This window comes from Onychostruthus taczanowskii, unplaced genomic scaffold (genome assembly GCF_017590055.1).
Source record: "Onychostruthus taczanowskii isolate IOZ18803 unplaced genomic scaffold, ASM1759005v1 scaffold84, whole genome shotgun sequence".
NCBI lineage: Eukaryota > Metazoa > Chordata > Aves > Passeriformes > Passeridae > Onychostruthus > Onychostruthus taczanowskii.
This window is the reverse complement of record NW_024506332.1, coordinates 810,368-825,105: the sequence shown is the minus strand read 5'-3', so window position 1 is coordinate 825,105 and position 14,738 is coordinate 810,368. Positions and strand designations below refer to the sequence as shown.

The 14,738-nt window shown below is 51.4% G+C and overlaps 1 protein-coding gene across 1 annotated transcript; it reads right to left on the bottom strand.

The window, feature by feature from the left end:
- STC1 (stanniocalcin 1) lies at nt 1-11,751 on the bottom strand. The gene is made up of 4 exons (XM_041424940.1): nt 11,533-11,751; nt 8,789-8,931; nt 7,176-7,387; nt 1-3,400 (listed from the first exon to the last, which is right to left on the bottom strand). The coding sequence occupies exons 1-4, from the start codon at nt 11,648-11,650 to the stop codon at nt 3,130-3,132; spliced, it is 744 nt and encodes a 247-aa protein (XP_041280874.1). The 5' UTR covers nt 11,651-11,751; the 3' UTR covers nt 1-3,129.
- Between the last annotated feature and the right edge of the window lie 2,987 nt (nt 11,752-14,738).

Here is a 14,738-nt window from a genome sequence, read left to right as displayed (position 1 = left end):
TTACGTTATGCATCTTTAATTATAAAAATAAGCAAAGAAAATAACTTGCCTCTCTTCCTCGCTATGATATGTTTCAAATAACCTTTATATGAACACATGGAGCTTTACAAATGTCATGGAAACAATAAATAAGGACATATACCAGATATGCTCACTGTTTATTCCAGTACTCAGCAAAAAAACCAAAACCCCCCCAAAACCCCCAAACTCTCTCCCTTTTCCCTTTTCTAGGTCTCTTTAAATTATAAATACAAATAATGCAAATTTATAATGGCACAAAAACGTCTAAAGTGCAAACAAACCACGAGACTCATGCAAACCTTCCCAGAGAAGCCCCTCCCCGCCCCGATAGAAGAAAATCCCTTTGTGAGACCAAAAAAATGAAGCAGAGATGAAATCCAGGGTGAAATTGATGGACTTGATGGTGGGGATCATTCTCCACCCCCAGGGATCTCTCACACCCAAATCCAAACATTTCCATCATCCCCAAGGGATGGGAAGAGCCCCCAAATCCCCTCTGCTGAGCAGGGAGAGCTGGGAGTGCCCAGCTCAGGTGAGGGAAGGGATGAGAGATCCCAAATTCCTCCCTGCTCCAGCACAGGGACAAAAGTGACCTCAAAGCAGCTCAGAAATGGGGAATTGGCTCTTTGGGACACGGATGGCACAGGGGGAGTTCCCTGGGGCACCACAGCAAACCTCACCAGGGGGAATCATCTCCCCGCTCCTCTTCCCACCCATATTCAGAGACAAAGTTGGAATCACTGCCGGAAAGGGAAATTTCATTATGGCACCCCCAAAAAAGATGGGATTTGGGAGGCCCCAAATCTGCTTTAGGCGCCTTTTTGGGGTTGCAGAGAAATGGGTGGGTGGGGAAGCCACTTTCTGTGAGGAATGTCCCTGCTCAGGTGTCCTTGGAAAGCTCCTGGGAGCTTTGGGATCCCACAGTGGGAGCTCTGGAGCACCAGCAGAGCCTCCCAGGTGGGGTGGGACCACTGCCCCAAGGCAGGGAAAGACCTTTTGTGACCCATTCCCAAATAAAAGCACAGACTGGATGCACAAACCCCAGTGGAATTCCCTGGCTCCCAACAGCCGCAGGGTGGGAAGTCAGGGATGCACTCCTGGGATCAATTCCTAAATATAATCCCAATTTTAGGGTCAGGATATTCCAGAAGCTGTTGGTTTTCACCTCTCAGAACTTCTTTGTGTCGGCCTCTCAATCCCTGCCTGATTCAGGAAGGAGCAACTTTGCATCTCCCTTGCCCTGCATGGCTCCATTTGGAGTATCCAAAAAAAATTACAAATTCCGACCCTCCACCGATGTCAGCGATATTTTTTTGCTGCTTCCAATTCTCTGCCAGCACTTCTGGGCTACATTTCATGAAGACAGCGACATCTGAAACGCTGCCACTGCATCTGGTTTCGATATTTTAGCAGCAAGTTCTGGTTTAAAGGCTTTGTGGTTTCCCAAACAACACAAAAAAAAACCCAAAATTATATTGCTTCAGGTTTCCATAAGAAAAAGAGATCCCTCCTTTAACAGCTCTCCAACACTCTGAGGCAGAGTCTCCCACTCTGCAGGGACTCCAAGGCATGGATTTGGGACTGGCCTGGTGGATCCCACACCACAAAAGGCATTTTTGGGCTCACCAGGGCCTGGCTGTGGTGGGGAGCAGCTTTGGGGTCTCCAGCTCTGCTCCTCTTCCCAGAGCCCGCTGAGGAGGAGGAGGAGGATGGAGGAAAGGCAGCTCCCAGAGCATTCATTGTGTCCTCAGCTTTCCTGCTGGAGCTTGAGAGAATTATGGATTTTCCCTGCCTTCCCCAGAAATCCTGCCGGCAGTTTTGCCCTGTGACATTCCCAAAGGATCTGACAATTCCGGAATTCCCAGCAGCTCTGCCCTGGGTCTAAGTGCATTTCCTGGAAGCCCTGTGGGGACAGCACTGAGCAGCCTGAACTTGGATTTCGATGGATTTTGCCTCCTTTTTATCTCTGAAAGGCTGTTCCTGGTCCTGCGATTCCCACCCTAAACCTTTCCCCTCTGCCTTTCTGAAAAGGCCACAGAGTGGAATGCGAACTCCTGACTATGACAGAGGTGCTGCTTCCAGGAAAAAGAAAGTAATAATAATAATAATAATAATAATAATAATAATAATAATAATGAAAGAGCTGACTTACAAAACTCAGTTTAGGCAATAAAGTTATTATGTTCTGCTCCTTTGAAGCAGACTCTGGTGGAGTTTATGTACAGTACAGACAGATTTTAGCACTATTTATACCACAGTTAGAGCAAGGCCTTTAATACTCTAATCTTAAGACAGGCTTTGTTTCTGTTAGGCTTGGTTTAAAGCTTCAGGCAGTTAAATACAGTACAGAGATGTGAGCTTTGAAATACAACACACGATTATGGCACCTCCTGACCAGCTCCAGCCACAACCTCTTTCCATGGTAGAACACGTCCCTCTCCTGCTTTTGGGGTTTGTGGGGTGGTTTGAACTCATTTTGCACCGTGGTGCCAGGTCCTGGTGACTAAACCATGCAGGGAGTTTGGTAAATCCCGACTTAAACGTGTTCACAGCACTCTGCTGGAAGGATTAGGACCGAGGGTGACACTACAGGACCAGGAAGGTGACATCCACGCTCGTCCATGGCCAGCACAGATTCATGACATGAATTCCACGGATGTTTTTAGGATGTGCGAGGGTTTTTAGTGCATCTTTCGTCACCTGCAGGAGAGGACGGGCTCCTCCCCTTGGTGCCGAATCTCCAGGCCTGGGTGGTGTCAGCACAACAGTTTGGGACAAAACTCAGCCTCCAAACGTTGGGAGTTTGGTGCCTGAAGGCCTGGCCACTGTAGGGATCTACTTATGACTAAGATTTTTTTGGGATAACAGATTTTTTGTGGGGAAGAGAAGAGACAGAGCCGTCTGGCTGGCGGGAAAGCCAGACACCGAACACAGACCCATGCAGAAGTGTTGTTGGAGAGGAACAGAAAAGACGAACTAACTAAACGAGCCCTAAGGAACTAAACCCAGCTCCTGGGGGTTAAAACACCTACAGTCCACTGGCTTTGGGTGCAGCACTCCTAGAGCAGAGCCCTCAGCTTTGGTCGTGCTCGGCCCGCCCCGCCCCGGTCAGGCGCGCTCGGCGGAGCCGCGCTTGGCGTGGGCGGGCGTGGAGCCCTCACCTCGCAGGTTCCTGAGGAGCAGCTTCAGCTTCTGGGGCTCCGAGAGCCTCCTGCGCAGGAGCTCGGCGCGGGGGTGGCCCTGGGCGCAGTGGTCGCTCTGCAGCAGGTGGAACAGGCTGGCCATGTTGGGCCCCAGCTTCTCCATCAGGCTCTCCTTGATGGTGCTCACCGTGTCCTCGTCGCACTCCAGCAGGCTCCTCACCAGCTTGTTGTAATACCTGCGGCAGAGGGACCTCGTTAGCCCATGGTGTCACCCGGCCAGGTGACAAAACCCTGGGAATCAGGATTTTTAACTCAGCCAGAGCGTGTTTGGAATTGATTTCTGACGGTGCTGTGGCAGAATTTTTAAGGTTGGGAAAGGCCTCCCAAGGCCAAGTCCAACCTTGTTGTCACTGCACCCAAACTCCCTGGGTATGGAGGTGCTGTGCCCCTGGCACAGGGAAGGAACACCATGGCCAAAATTCTGATTTAATTGCCCTAAACCAGCAGCTGCTCCAGCTCTGGGAGGCGAGGGGTGAGCACAGTGGGTTTGGAGTGATCCTGGTGGATTGAGAAGGTAAAAACGAGGAGCTGAGAGATTAGGAATGGGTTAAAGGGTGTGATTTACTCTCTGCTAAACACCTGGAGTTCCTGGAGCTTTGGGAAGGAAAATAATTGATGTTGGCAACAACAGATCCTGCCGGGATCCCAGCCTGGCCTGGCAGAGCCACGACTGATCCATCCCTGTGGCACCATTCCCTCTTGTCCCTCTCGTCCCTTTCCCTGCACAGCCCTTACAAGGCCCAGAAGGAGGAGAAGCAGCCCAGCCCAACCCTGGCAGATCCCTGATTCCCTAGGGACAGATCCTTAGGACATGCAATCCGTGGTCACTTCCAGCCCACACAGAACCCCAAACCAGGCTTGCCCGGCCTCATCTCCAGCTGCATCTTCCCCTCCCAGCAGCCCTGGGCACAAATTCCTTGTCCAAGGAGCAGCCAGGAGTGGTGGCAGCTCCCTGAGAGAGAGAGAAGCCAGATAAGTTTTCCCAGGTTCGGCCTGGGAAGCTCTGGGGAGCTGGAGATAAACAATGATAGCCAATTATTAAAAACAACCTGCAGGTGTTTTTCTAATATCTGTTTTCTTGTTATTCTCATAAGATTGTTTATAAATTGGTGTCTTGTTAATTAGCTGATGGTGTTTTAATTAAAGGACCAATCAGGTCTACCTGTAGTGAAGTATAAAAAGCAATGGGTTTCTCAAGAAATTGAATTAGCCTTCTGTGAATGCCTGGGGAGTCTGGATCACTTTTTGTATGCTGACAGCCAGGAAGGGGTGCTGCTCTGCATTCTCTGTAGAGAATTCCTCCAAGGAATTCTCCTCCTCAGCCCTAGGAGCAGGGCTGGGAGAGCACCTGGCATGTCCCTGTGCCAGGGAACATCTTCCCAGGGAGACAAAGTTGGGAAAAAGGGCAGCAGTCCCACACTCGCTGGGATTTCTGCCTGAAAGGACGTCGGGGAGCTTATTTTAAGCACTTTAAGGTCACGGTGACATTTTTCCACAGGAGCAGAGAGGAGAACAACCTGCAGGTGGAGGAGGGGAAGGAAGAGGGAAATGAGAGTTCCCATTCAAAATCCTTTCCCAACTGTCAGCCCCGGCCTTTGGAGCAGCCAGGGGAGGTCAGGTGAGGTCAGAGTCTGAGCTGCACAAAAGGACCAGGCTCTGGCTCGCTCTGAGCCCGGCTCAGCAGGGCTGGGAGCGAGCTCTGAAGTGGAGACGAGCAACGCCGAGCCAGCCACACACCCGGCTTAAATCAGGGCCAGACACAGAGCCCATGCAGCCCTGAGGCTTCCACGCTGGGACACCTTCCCAGAGCCGCCAGAGCTGGGCTGTGACAGAGATTTTCCTCCCCTGCTGCTCCTGCCCCGAGATGGAATGGCAGGAAGATGTGATGACCTTTGAGGACTTCCCCCGGCGGCCGGGCCAAGGGGCACATTCTGATCCTGCGGGCCAGGGGCTGGGAAAGCAGGATGCTCTGGGAGCCCTCAGCGTCACCTCCAGCTGGGAAATCCTGCTGCTTTTGTTCCTCAGCGTGTCACAATATCCTCTGCCTCGGGCGGGGGGAGGAGCTCCCGGTGCCTAGGGAGAGGCTCCAGGGCTTGGTCTGCCCAGAGGAGCATGGCCAGCGCTGTCCGATGTCCCCGTGTCCCCTCCCAGGGCTGCTGAGCTCCACAATCCACCAGCTCAACCTGGGCCTCCACAGAGCTGCCTGCTCCTGTCCCAGTCCTCCAGAAAACCCCTTCTGAAAGGCTCCAAATTTCCCCACTAAATTTGCTTGGGGGAAAGACAAGCAAGTTCCATTTTTACTCCACCCCAGTATAATTTTTGCTTCCCAATTTTGCCATTTTCTGGATAGACAAGAAAACATCTCCATCTACAAGAGAGTTTTCTCTAATAGGAAATAGATCTCCATGATCCTTGTGGTCCCTTCCAGCTCTGGATATTCTGGGATTCTCTGAATCAATTTATGCTGGCTGATGCAACATGAAATGTATTTATCACCTGCACACCTGTCCTGGGACAGGTCTGGAGGTTTGGGATGCTCCTGGATCCAGCCAAGGCCACCCCAGAGGAGCTGAAGCCTTGGCCGTGGCCAGGCCCATGACCCAGTGCTCCGGTTGCACTCCAGTCCCAGAGTTATTTACTCCAACCGCTCCAAAAGGTCCCTTTTATCCCAATCACAAGACTCAGCACTGATTGTTCCAGGATTGGGAGCAAGAAATCCCTGCCCCTGCAGCGTGACTGCGCAGACTGCAGCAGCCCTGAAGCCTCCCTGTGTCCCCTGTCCTTGGAGGACGGGGACAGGGCAGCCTGGCAGGGGAAGGTGCCAGGCAGCAGCGTGACAATCCCGTCCCTGCAGGGACAGGAGACAGCCCCAGGGCAGAGCAGAGAGCCCCAGGCTGTCCCCAGGGATGAGGAACACTGCGTTGGCACAGTGGGGGAGGACAAGGATTCATTTTCCAGGTGCCATGAGCCCCAGGAAGGGGATGGCTGCAGTCTGGAGAAGGGAATGGTGGCAATGGATGGAGAAGGCCAGGCTGGACAGGACTTGGAGCAATCTGGGACAGGGGAAAGTGTCCCTGTCCTTGGCAGGGCTGGGATGAGACAGGGCGTAAGGTCCCTTCCCACCCAAACCATTCTGAGCAGCTGTGAAATGCTCAAGGTTCCAGACATGCCGAATTAATCAACCTGTTTGGGATCCTTGACCATTACAGTGCACGCAAAGAACAAAAAAAATTTAACATTTAAACAAACTCCAGGTTTTGGAGCAAAGGACGTCTGGATAATTTTATGATTCTCCTCTGGAAATGCTTTTAAATGTATTTCCCAAAAGGAGAAATAAATGTATTTCCCAAAAAGGGAAATAAATATATTTTCCCAAAAAGGGGAATATGTGTATTTCCCAAAATGAAAAACAAGTGTGTGACCCCAAAATGATGGATCGTAAGATTCCCCAAAAAGGGAAATAAATGTATTTGTCCAGAAAGGGAAATATGTGCATTTCCCAAAATGAAAAACAAATGTATTTTCCCAAAAAGGAAAATAAATTAATTTTCCCAGAAAGGGAAATAAATGTACTTCCCAAAAAGAGCAGGGAGAATGCTGCTGAAGCTGGGCAGGGTCTGAGGAGGCAGCGAGCTTTCCTGGGCTAAGATGTTCCAGGACTTGCAGGCGTTCATCACCTCATCCCCTCTCCTCCCCCACCTCATCCCCTCTCCTTCCCCACCTCATCCTCTCTCCTTCCCCCCCTCGTCCCTCTCCTTCCCCCCCTCGTCCCTCTCCTTCCCCACCTTGTCCCTCTCCTTCCCACCTCGTCCCTCTCCTTCCCCACCTCATCCCCTCTCCTTCCCACCTCATCCCCTCTCCTTCCCCACCTCATCCCCTCTCCTTCCCCACCTCATCCCCTCTCCTCCCCGCCCCTGCCGTTCCCCTCCCGTGTCCCAGGAGGCCCCGTACCGGTTGGAGAAGTGGTTTGGGAGCTGCACCACCTCGGTGATGGCCTCGGGGTTGCGGCGGGCGATGCCGCACATGTCCAGCTTGCTGTAGCACTCCTCCTGCACCTCGGAGATCATCCTCTGGAACGTGGAGCACCTGCGGATGGCCAGGAACACCTTGGAGGTCACCCCGTTGGCGATGCACTTCAGGCTCTCCTTCACGAAGGCTTTTCCCTGCCAATGGGAGGAAAGGCACCTTCAGCTGAACTCCAGGGAATCCAAAGGAAGGAGCAGTATTGTGTTTGTGGGATGCCCCGACACTGGAAGGAATGATGAATCTGACTCCATGTTCTCAGAAGGCTAATTTAATATTTTATGGTATTATATTATATTAAAGAATACTAAACTAAACTATACTAAAGAATACAGAAAGGATACAGACAGAATGCTAAAAAGATAATAATGAAATTCATGACTCTCTCCAGAGTCATGACACAGCTCAGCACTGATTGGCCAAAGAGTGAAAACAATTCACAGCAAAAACCAATGAAACAGTCACCTGTTGGATAAACAATCATCTCCAACACATTCCAAATCAGCAAAATACAGGAGAAGCAATGAGATAAAATTGTTTTCCTTTTTCTCTGAGGCTTCTCAGCTTCCCAGGAGAAAAATCCTGGGCAAAGGGATTTTTCAGAAAATAAGAATGTGACAGAGTAGTGTTATGGATATCCACCAGGCCTGGCTGTGCTAATTACCCTCCTGCAATTACAGACAGGGCAGAGAATGGGACTTGAATGCTCCCAGTTACTGCAGAGCTGTCAGTCTCAGCAGTTGGGATGCTCTGAACTCCCATTCCCAAAGGATTTAGGCAGTGGGAATCTTCAGCCTGGAAGTGCCAGGAGCAGGGATGGAGCAGCTCTGCCCCACAGATTGATTTAACATCAATTTAATGCCAGCAGTTTAACAATTCTGGTTCAGATCTCAAGAGCCTTTACGAGCTTTTAAATCTGTCCTAGGGGGCCAGAGCACAGGGAGCAAGGGGCTCTGTGAATTTTGGGAGGAAAGCACAGAGGGAAAGGGATTTTGGCAGAGCACAGCCCTCCAACATGATCCCATTTATTCTCCCCGCAGCCCCAATCTGGCCGTGCACTCCCAGACCCAAACACTTCCAAGTCAAAGCCCAGCCCTGTGCCAGGTCACACAGTCAGGAGATTTATTTTGTTAGAAGAACATTTCTATTTCCTCCTGGAGAGGAAACCTTGCTCTCCACCCCACGGAACCCTCCGTGCCAAGTCCTCACACGGAGCAGGGAGCGGGTGGAAAAAGAGCCCTGGAGGACGCGCTCGGAGCCAAAAATGGGGGCTGAGAGGAGCAGCAGGAAGGGCTGCAGGGAGGGGAGGGTTAATCCTGCCCAAAGCACAGCTTAAATTAAGTCAGGCATTGAGCAGAGCGCTCAGCACGTGCTTTAGAACCCGCAGGACTTGTCAGGGGCATGAAAAGGCGGCTCCCAGTTATTCTCGGCCGGGTTTTATTTTCAGCCGGGTTTTTTTCTTGGCCGGGTTTGATTCATTCTGGGCCACGTTTGATTCCCGGCTGGGTTTGATTCCCGTGCCCTTTGTGGCCGGGCCGTACCTGAGTGTCGAATTTAGCAGCGCTGTAGAGGAAGGACTTGCAGATGTCGTACATCCCGTCCGTGTCGCACGTGGAGTTCTCCAGGCAGGCGAAGGCGCCGCAGCCCACCTGCAGGGCACTGTTCAGGCACCGAACCACCTCGGCTGTGGGACAGAGACACGGCAACGTCAGCACACGGAGAGAGAGCCCGGCTCACAGCCAAATCCTGCCCCAGCACCACGGCGAGGCTCAGGCCCTCTCTGATGCCCCAAAATCTGCCTGGGAGAGCTGCTGCTGGAGAAGAGAAGGCTCCAGGGAGACCTCAGAGCCCCTTCTGCTGCAGAAAAGCAGATTATAAAAAAGTGGGAGCGCAACTTTTCATATGCACACTGCTAGAACAGCTGGGATTGGTTTTAAGCTAAAAGATGAGAGATTTAGGTCAGATATTAGGGAGAAAATCCTTACTTGGAGGGCAGTGAGGCCCTGGTACAGGGTGCCCTGAGGAACTGTGGATTCCTCATCCCTGGAAGTGTCTCAGGCCAGGTTGGAGTACCCTGGGGTAGTGGAAGATGTCCCTGCCCATGGCAGGGGACAGGATGAGATTTAAGGTCCCTTTCCAACCCAAACCATTCCAGGATTCCATAACTCTATAATGCCATAACTTATAATTCCATGGTTCTGTAATTCCACGATTCTGCAATTCCAGAATTCTACAATTCCATGATTCTACAACTCCATGATTCTACAATTCCAGGATTCTCTGAAGATATGACCAGGACCCCAAGGAACAGAAATTCCAGCTACCAAACCCCTTGAGGATCACACACGGATTAAAAGAGGCAGCACCTCACAGTCCTTGCTGAGATGGGGACCCAAATGTCCATCCCAACCCAGTTCTCTCTTCAGGCATTTACATCTTTATCCCAACTCTCTCTACAGAAGGAGCAGGGATAAGGATGGGCCCGTGGAAAGCTCTGGGTGCTGAGGACTCTTCCTTAGGGAGCAGCCTTGGGTCACAAAACCACCGGAAAATGAGATGGAAGTGTTGGCAAATGCCAACAAGTTGGCAGGAAATTGCTTATTGGCAGGTATTTGTGCTTTTCTAAAATGCCTGAATTACCTAGAAAGAAGATTTTAGCTTCAGAGTCAATTCTCAGCACCCAAAAGGACTCGAACCAGCAGCTTGGTGCTAAACCTACTCTGGGAGCTCTCAGGTGTAGCCAAAAAAAGGTCATTTTTGCTGAAGATTCGGGAGGGGAAGGGAAATTTGGGCAGAGAAAGTTCAGGTAATGCAGCTGCGGGGATAATTAGACCCCGGAGGCAGCGGTGCGGCTGAGCACGAGGGTATCCATGTCATCCCGGCTTTCTCAGAGCAGATCCAGTGCATTTTAACAGTGAATCAGCAGAATTGCCACATGATTGCCCTGAAATTAGCCGGGATTAACCTTTCCGGGCGAGCCGAACATCTGTCCCCTCCCGCGCCTGGGCAAGGCACGTTCATTGCCTTTGCAGCTCATGTTACCAGACATTCTTGGGGAAGAAATGCGAAGCCGGGGTCCCCCATCCAGCCTTGAGGTGTGGGAAAAGTGAGCCTTTACTGGGAGAGAACGCACCTTATTAAATCTAAGTTGTATCCTAAAGAGAATCTTTATAACCGGGATTTTTCCCGAAAAAAAAAAAAAAAAAAAAGAAGAAATAATATTAAAAAATTCCCCCAATTAACCCCTGATCGTTCCGCGCTCTTGCTGACGTGCCTGAAGGGAGGAATATTCGGTAATTCATCCCCTCCCCGGTTCATAACCTCCCGCAGCACAAGCCAGCCCCATAATTAGCTTTCCACAGGTTCCAATTAGAACTTCGCTCGCAGCAGACTCCGGGTGCGCGGAGCTCGGATTGTTTTAGGCACGGTGCGAGAGGGAGACCCCACGTTTCTATAGCAACCAAATACAAAAGCAAATCGAGCAAACACCCCGCTCCAACGCCGCAGAGCCTTGCGGATCTAAAATAAGGCAGCTGTTAATGAGCTCCGAAGTGGAGCGTTAATATCTTTGCAGTACAGTAGAAGGCGGATTTTTAATTCCCATTGTTCCAGACAATGTCTCCAAGTTATCTAAGCAGCAAAGTCCGCACATCCAGGGCTCGCTCGCCAAAGCAAAAATTTTTTTTTCCTCCATTGTGGAAGCAAGTTTGGAAAATGTCACCAATGTATTTTTACAGTGGCAGCTGCCCGATAGCGATCAGTTGGTGACAATCGCAGCGAGCAGGGGACAGTTTCTAGGTTACTGCATTCTTCCAAGTGGCGGCTCCGGCTCCCCCTCTTTGAACAGACAGATGTTCCCAGAACAATGGGGCAGTCCCAGCGCCGCGGATTCGATCAACTTCCTAAAAAGCAAGGGTTTAACACCAGAGCAGCGCTGCATCGGGGAAGGGAGAGGGAAACATGCAAGCAGGAAAATAAAAATGATAAAAGTGCACGGAACTCCTTGGGGAGCTGCGGGAGGAGGGGAGAGCCTGGATCGCATCCTCGCAGCGCTTCCCTGCCCCGGCTCCTACAGGAGATTCCTGCTCCAGCTCTGCACCAGCAGCTCCTGCCAGCCCTGCAAGGAACATTTGTGCTGCCAGCCGGTAAGTTTATAAGGAAAAAAAAAAAAAAAAAAAAAAAAAGGAAAAAAAATGAAAAAGAAGAAGAAAAATCAGCAGCAGAGAAATCTGAGACAGTTTAAGGCACCGGGGCTGCGGCTCCGAGCCCTCCTCGCTGGCGTTACCTGAGTTCTGGGCTGCCACCCGCGCTTTCCTGGGGCTCACAGAGTCATTCTGCTCAGCTTCGTAGGATGCGGATGCACTGATCAGCAGCAGCAGGAGAAAACCAGACTTTAGGAGCATTCTTTGACAAGTTTCCGCTAAGTGTGGGGTTGGGTAGGGTTTCTTTTTTTTTTTTTTTTTTTTTTTTTTTTTGGGTGGTTTTTTTTTTTTTTTTTTTTTTTTTTTTTTTTTTTTTTTTTCTTTGGATGTGTGCGCCTCCCTTCTTCCACTCCGGCTTGAGCAAAGACGTGGAGCTGGATACGCGCTCGCAGGAGGGAGGGAAGGAAGGAGGGAGGGAGGGAGGATCCTGGCGAGCCCGGGGATGAGCGCAGGGATGTGCGGAGGATCCGGGTGGCCCCTCTGGCTGCTGCTCGCTGGGGGACCGGGAGCTGCGAGGGTTTTATAGCCGCCCTTATCGGTCCCCCCCGGGCTGCGGAGCCAATCGGTGGCGCTGGGCAGAGCCAGGGGAGGACTGGACTCATTCAAGCCCCACAAAACTGCAACTTCACAGGAAGAATATTTTCCAGCCCATTAAAAGTACCTGCCAAAGAACAATGAGCGAAAAGTTCATCCTTGGAGGAGCGGTGGGAAAGGGAGGGGATGGCGCGGGGGGAGGCTTCCTATGGATCGTGGAGCTCGAGGAAATAACAGCGCCGTCCTAAAGCGCCCCCCACCCCAAAAGAAAATCACCTGCCCTGTAGGGAAAGCTGCTCCCATCCGTCCGAGAGTGATCCCGGGCTTGGGGCGGCTCGGGAGGGGGAAGGGGCGGCTTTGAGGGGTCGGGGATGGGGGTGGGGATGGGGCTGGCAGGGATCCCTCGCTCCTGCCCCGGCTCTCACCTTTCCCTGCGCTCCCTCCCGCCCCGGCACGTGCGAGCCCCGGACTCGTCCCTGCGCTCACGTAGGCACATGCAAATCCCTCCCTGCCCCAAACCTGCCTGCCGCTCCTTAGCTCCCCTCACCTGCGCCATTCCCCCAGAAAATCACCTCGTCACACCTTTTCTTGCGCCCCAAACCCCAATTTTTTTGGTGTTTCGCGGTTTTCGTCGCCCCCCCCCCCCCTCCAAACTCAATCCTGTTTTTCAGATTTCATAACGGGAGGAGGCACCCTAATGCCTGATTCAATCTCGGTTCTAATGGGCACGTAATGAGGCTTAACACGCTGCAGGATTGATCATCCCCCATCCCAGAGACAATTTAAAGCTCTGCGTGTTTCAGGGATGAAAGTGCAGCAGGGCTCTTAAGCCTCAGAGCTGAAAGGAAATTGGGAAAGGTGAGTGCAGAAAGATTTCCAGATAAAAAGTTACAAGTTCCTGCAGCTTAGAATAAACCCAAGGGTTTAGAGATCGGCTCTGGCTGATCTGAGCTGAGATTATTTGGATCATGAGCACGTTTGGGGCTCACTCTGCCAGCCCCAGGACCTTTTCTGGGAGGGGAAGGACTCTCAGCTGTGTGGTGCCAGGCAAGGAAATCCAGCTTGGATAGACCCATGGATCCATCCAGGTACAGAATTCCCATTTGACAAACCAATCCCACAAATCACATTCAATGGAGGTGCAAAAGTCTCCATTTTGGGGCAGTTATTAGGGTTTATGGCAGCTGAATCGAAAATAAGGAAGAATTTAAAGAGAAGCGGGAGGAGGCTCTTTCCATGGGGCTCCAGAAGCTGTGCTTCTGCATTTACCCCATCCCTGACTTTTTGTCCCTGGGAAAATGGGATCCCTCTGGATCCTGCCCATCCCTGTCTGCCAGCTCTCCAGGAAGGCGCTGCCAGCCCAGCTCGGGCAGAGCTGCCCCATTCCCGGTGCTGTCGGCTCCCTTTGGAACGGGAACAGCAGCGAGGCTGTGCTGCTGCCCGGGGGTCACACGAACAGCTGTGCCAGATGTTCCGAGCACGCGCCAAAAGCCCTGAAACAGGAGGGTTTCGGGTTTCGGCTCCGGTTTGGGACACCGAGCCAAATTCATTAAATAAAGAAAAAAAAATCAAGAAAAAGAAGCAGCAGCCCCGCAAAGCGTTGTGGTTTCTCCACTTCAGAGCCCCGGTCCAGTTTGGAAGCGAGAATGATCCCAGAGGGTTTGATCCTGATTAAATCAAAAGTAACTCTGGCAGCCACTTCAATGTGGGCTGACTCACGGCTCCTCTCCTCTCCTCTCCTCTCCTCTCCTCTCCACTCCTCATTTTCCACACGATTGGATTGCAAACTCCCAGCGCCATCCCTCCACCCTTCACCCCCAAGGTGAACATTCCCACTTGGCTTTTTTTGCTTTTTTGGCTTTTTGAGGCTGCAGACCCTGCAGGTTGTCCTGGCCCTCCACAGGAGCATGTCTGCACCCAGGGGAGCCCAAGTGCAGGGAGGAATTAAGCCAAGGGAACCCTGAGATTATTCCAGCATTTTTCTGTTCTTTCTCCTACTATTTTCCCAGGGATTTGCTCCTTTAGGGCCATGTTTGATATTTGTACCTGCTGCCTGTTTTAATTACCAGCAGCAGGAGCAGGAGGCGAGTGAGGCTCAGTTTGGTGTCATGGGCATGGTGACCTCGTGAGTGGTGTTGGATCAGGACACAAATATTAAAACACCAGGGGAACACTATGGAGGCTCCAAAAAGACCCTGTGGAGGCAGAACTTTGATTATTTTGCTTTAAAAGAGTGGGGGGATGATTTCAGGAGTGAGGGACCCGCGCTGAGCCGCTGCCAAATTTGGCAGGGGATTCATAAGAGCAAATTTCTGCCCAAGACCTCGGAGTCCTGTGCTACCAGAGCACATTTGCATTTTTTCTTTTGCATATTGAAGGCAACAAGGGCTCAAAATTCCCTGGAAACTTCCACTCTGCCCTCGCTGTGGGATTTCCGAGGAGTTTGGTGGCAGAGGAGCTTGGCTTCCATCCTGTACCAGGTTTTGAAGGAAAAAAGGAACAGCCAGCCATGGAACCACTGCCCCAAAATCAGTGGTTGGCTCATTCAAGGGCCATGCCCTTCAAAATTGTTCTTAGAAGGTTTAGGGATACAAGAACACCCATTATGGGATAAGGTTTTCCCTAAAAACCTTCCTCCCTATCCCAGGTGACAGCTGCTTTGCAGCCTAGGGAGCTCATTACTCATTAAAAAAACCCAAAAACCAAAAAAAAAGTTTCCCTATTTGTTCCTAAGAGCTTGGCACAACCTGCTGGA